The sequence below is a fragment of the Lissotriton vulgaris genome, chromosome 1_2, assembly GCF_964263255.1.
Source record: "Lissotriton vulgaris chromosome 1_2, aLisVul1.2, whole genome shotgun sequence".
In the NCBI taxonomy this organism is placed as follows: Eukaryota; Metazoa; Chordata; class Amphibia; order Caudata; family Salamandridae; genus Lissotriton; species Lissotriton vulgaris.
Window position 1 is genome coordinate 278528225 of NC_141686.1, and position 4984 is coordinate 278533208.

The window sequence follows — 4984 nt, forward strand, 5'->3', positions numbered from 1 at the left end:
ACAGAGAAGGTCTTTCAGGGATTTGGGTCTCCTGAAAGTGAGTTGGGGATGCTCAGAGATTGCTGGGGCTAGGTCCTTGTCAAGTTTTAAAATATTCCAGTATTTGCTCAAAGCATTCCTCACTCCCCTGGAGTCACAGTTGTAATCAGTGATAAATCTACTGATCACCCCTTCGTTAGGCTGACTTTCTGGTGTAGTGGGGCTGAGTAGGCTTATCCTGTCTCTTTCTTTTACCTTGGCCAGAGTCCTGGCTATACATTTTCGACTATACCCTCGTTCTTTAAACCTTTCACTCATGAGGGTCGCTTCTCTATTGTAGTCTAATTCATTAGAGCAATTCCGTTTGGCTCTAAGGAATTCCCCTACAGGGATAGAATTGATGAGGTTGGTTGGGTGACAGCTCGAGGCGTGCAGTAAGCTGTTCCCAGCCGTACTTTTGCGGAATAGGGTCGTAGTGAGAGTGTTATTCTTATTCTCAACCCTGACATCCAAGAATTCAATGACTGTGGGATTCGTATGGCAAGTGAAGCTAAGATTAAAGTTATTAGAATTCAGATCTTTAACAAAATCCAACGCCTCTTGTTGGCTTCCACTCCAGACAATGAAAATATCGTCTATGTAGCGTAGCCAACAAGCAACTTTGGTCGAAAACGCCGGGGACTGGTAGACCACCTTCTCTTCCCACAGTCCCAGGTAAAGACAGGCAAAACTGGGCGCAAAACAAGTCCCCATCGCCGTGCCCAGTAGCTGATGGTAGACAGTCTCATTAAATAGGAACAAAATTCTTAGTGAGGCATATGTGTGCCATCTCAAGAATCATCTCAGTATGGAGAAGGTAGGAGATAGACCGAGTTTTGAGGAAGTGTCTGCATGCCTCAATGCCTTGCTGATGGGGAATACAAGTGTAAAGGCTATTTACATCAAGGGTCATGAATAGCCACTTAGGGTCCCAGGGCATGTTATTGATTTTCTGTTGGAAATGGCCTGAGTCTCTAAGATATGAGGGTAAGTTCCGCACCAGAGGTTGTAAAAAGAAGTCCACATATCTTGAGGTGTTTTCCCAACAACTGCCCCTAGATGATACAATGGGTCTTCCGGGGGGATCAGTTATATTTTTATGAACTTTGGGTAGGAGGTAGAGGGCGGGCATTTTAGGGTGTCTATTGATAATGAAATTAAATTCCTCTTTGCTAATGAGCTTCCTTTCCCTCCATTCATTAAGTTGTTCCGTGTATTTAGAAACACAGGCAAGATAAATTGCCCTATTGCTTTTCTCATACTTAGTGCAATCACTTAACTGGGATAGGCCTTCATTGATATACATGTCACGGGGTAACACCACCATATTTCCCCCTTTATCAGATTTCTTGATGACGATTTGTTTGTCATCGCACAAGGATTTGATAGCCTCAAATTGTGCTTTAGTTAAATTGTGCTTCACATGGTTATTCGACTTAGACAATCTTTCAAATTCTTTAACCATCGCTTTTTCAAAGATGTCAATTGATTCGTTAGCAATTTGCGGTAAAAACACAGATTTTGGTCTAAAACCGCTTTTAAAATTCAAACCAATATCCACATCATCGGGTATCACATTGAGCATAGGATTATCGAGGGTGTCCAAGTCTCCTTCCAGTTCATGGAGTAGATGCAGCGTTTCCACATCTTCACCTGTGATACTGGTGGGCACTTGTACAGACTCGCGGGTCTCAGTGGAGAGTTTCGTGGCATGCCACTTCTTAAGGCGCAACTTACGAGTAAAATAAAAGAGATCAATATGACTTTGGGTATAGTCAAAGGAGGAGGTGGGGCAGAAGGATAATCCTAAGGAAAGTACCTCTCTCTCAGCCGTGTTCAGCTCCCTGGTAGATAAGTTGATGATTGTGTTAGACTCCATTATTTTCCTCTCCTTTGGCCCCTTGTCCTGGATCCCACTGGGCTCGATATGTTGCTGGTGTTCATGTTCACGTTGTTTCTTCCGGCGCCTTTCCCGCCTTGACCTCGTCCTTTTCCTCCTCCGGATGGTTTGTTTTGCCCAGTTAGTCTTCCCTGGGCTACCATAGCGAACTCCATTAAAATCTTCTCTTTTGGGCTCATAAGCTCAGGATTCTGTGCTGGTAGTGTGCTTGGCCCAGCTGGGGCTGCGGCTTGTTCCCTTGAATCAACAGGATCCCTTGCTTTTGTGGCATTTGTTCCGTTGGAAGAAGGAGATGGTGTAGACTCCTGTATGGTGACTGATCGCAAATGATCGTATCTTTTGGCAAAGGTCAACACTTGGCCGCGCTCATAGTCATTGCGGTCTCGTATGAATTTACTTTCTTTCTTGTCACGTATTTCTTTCTCCAGTTTTTCAAGCTTAATTTCAAACTTTGCCATTTCGCTATCAAAGTCCTTTTCATTCTCGTAAAGGCTTTTTAACTGGTTTGTAATGGCCTCAATCTCTGAAGCCAATTTTTCACAGTGTTTATTTGCATATTTCACGAGAATTTTGAGCATTCTCATAGAACATTCGTGACTGTTCCCCGCCCATTCTTCCACCATGTCCGGGTCCGGGTCTGCGAGGGTCGGCGTGGTGTAGATCCTCAACCCCCTTGGTACTCTGTCTACTTCAATATATTTTTGAAGTGTGGTGGCTTCCCACCATTTGCTTTGTTCTGTCACCAATAGCTTCCACAAGGCATTCCAAAGGTTCTGTTTATTTGGGCCAGTGCTCCTCTGATTCACATTCTCAGAGGTATTGCTGGAGGTGGGTGAGTCAAGATCGGTAAACATGCGGCTTGCTGCTTCATACCGCCGTTGGTTCCTACTAGAAGCCATTATTAGTACAGTTTTTTAGGTGCATGCGGGAAATATGAGCTTCCGCCTGCTTTGCATTCGTGACACACTCACGCAACGGTATACGTAACGTGTATCAAGCCTTAAGCCTCTCTGAACAAAAACGCTGTGATGTTGTGGCTCGTGATCGACGGTATTACACAAACATACGTCAGTAACGGAATACGGCAGAATACACAGGCACTCACCAATGCAGCTGGCGAAGACTGGATAGGCGTTTCTGCTCGTACTAAAGTTGTCCTCCGTTACTGATTTGGAGATATATTTTCCCAAGGGATTGTCCGTTGTTTGTAACCAGCGTTGACACAATGTTGCCGTGTCCGGGTTCAGAAGGGCGGGCGGGGTTCTTTTTCAAAAACATCCAACCAAACAAGTCGCTGTAGACCCCTGCCGCTTGTCAAAGGCGGGCCTCGGATGGGATAGCGAGTCCCAATGTATCCAACCAAAACCTTCTCCAGTAAAGAAAAAGAGATCCGGGCCACTTGAAAGTGCAAAGCGTAATTTTATTCAATGGCTTTCTCGACGCGTTTCGCAGTCAATTCTGCTTTTTCACGAGACAGAAACCAAACAGGAAGTGCTGAATAAATACAGTCACATGGTATTGAATTCATACTCATGGAAAACAGACTACAGGTAAATTCACGGGCTGAGTCCGGTGTAAACAAAGACTCGCTGTGCAACAGAATGGACACATTAAGGCTATGGTACATATGCAACCAAGATTGAAGTTGCTGATTTGCAGTCTTAAAAAATAATAAATTGTATTAGCTCACATTGAATACTACTCATGAAGCCCCAGTGGGCACAGTGATCGCACAAAATTGCGTGCAATGGTTGTCCGATTACAAGTTAAAATTAAATGCAACCAAAGGCTGGAAGCATTGTAAGCGTCATTCAGTTAGTGAGTAGTTATGCCCCAGTGGGCACCATGACAGCCTTGAATTCATTCATTCGTACTGTCGAAACATCTTCAAGCATGCGAAGCCTTATGTGATTGCGCCCAAGTGGGCAAAAACAAATTGTTCCAAAGTTAATCTGTCCGATTATTAAGAGCCTCAAATGAGCATGAAATGTATGAATGGACTTCGCTGAATTGTGAAACTTTGGAACAATTTGTTTTTGCCCACTTGGGCGCAATCACATAAGGCTTCGCATGCTTGAAGATGTTTCGACAGTACGAATGAATGAATTCAAGGCTGTCATGGTGCCCACTGGGGCATAACTACTCACTAACTGAATGACGATTACAATGCTTCCAGCCTTTGGTTGCATTTAATTTTAACTTGTAATCGGACAACGATTGCACGCAATTTTGTGCGATCACTGTGCCCACTGGGGCTTCATGAGTAGTATTCAATGTGAGCTAATACAATTTATTATTTTTTAAGACTGCAAATCAGCAACTTTAATCTTGGTTGCATATGTACCATAGCCTTAATGTGTCCATTCTGTTGCACAGCGAGTCTTTGTTTACACCGGACTCAGCCCGTGAATTTACCTGTAGTCTGTTTTCCATGAGTATGAATTCAATACCATGTGACTGTATTTATTCAGCACTTCCTGTTTGGTTTCTGTCTCGTGAAAAAGCAGAATTGACTGCGAAACGCGTCGAGAAAGCCATTGAATAAAATTACGCTTTGCACTTTCAAGTGGCCCGGATCTCTTTTTCTTTACTGGAGAAGGTTTTGGTTGGATACATTGGGACTCGCTATCCCATCCGAGGCCCGCCTTTGACAAGCGGCAGGGGTCTACAGCGACTTGTTTGGTTGGATGTTTTTGAAAAAGAACCCCGCCCGCCCTTCTGAACCCGGACACGGCAACATTGTGTCAACGCTGGTTACAAACAACGGACAATCCCTTGGGAAAATATATCTCCAAATCAGTAACGGAGGACAACTTTAGTACGAGCAGAAACGCCTATCCAGTCTTCGCCAGCTGCATTGGTGAGTGCCTGTGTATTCTGTCGTATTCCGTTACTGACGTATGTTTGTGTAATACCGTCGATCACGAGCCACAACATCACAGCGTTTTTGTTCAGAGAGGCTTAAGGCTTGATACACGTTACGTATACCGTTGCGTGAGTGTGTCACGAATGCAAAGCAGGAGGAAGCTCATATTTCCCGCATGCACCTAAAAAACTGTACTAATA

The 4984-nt window shown here is 44.2% G+C and overlaps 1 protein-coding gene across 1 annotated transcript; it reads right to left on the reverse strand.

The window, feature by feature from the left end:
- Nucleotides 1–1896: 1896 nt before the first annotated feature.
- On the reverse strand, nucleotides 1897–2817 carry LOC147736478 (uncharacterized). The gene has a single exon (XM_086953758.1). The coding sequence runs from the start codon at nucleotides 2815–2817 to the stop codon at nucleotides 1897–1899; it is 921 nt and encodes a 306-aa protein (XP_086809884.1).
- Between the last annotated feature and the right edge of the window lie 2167 nt (nucleotides 2818–4984).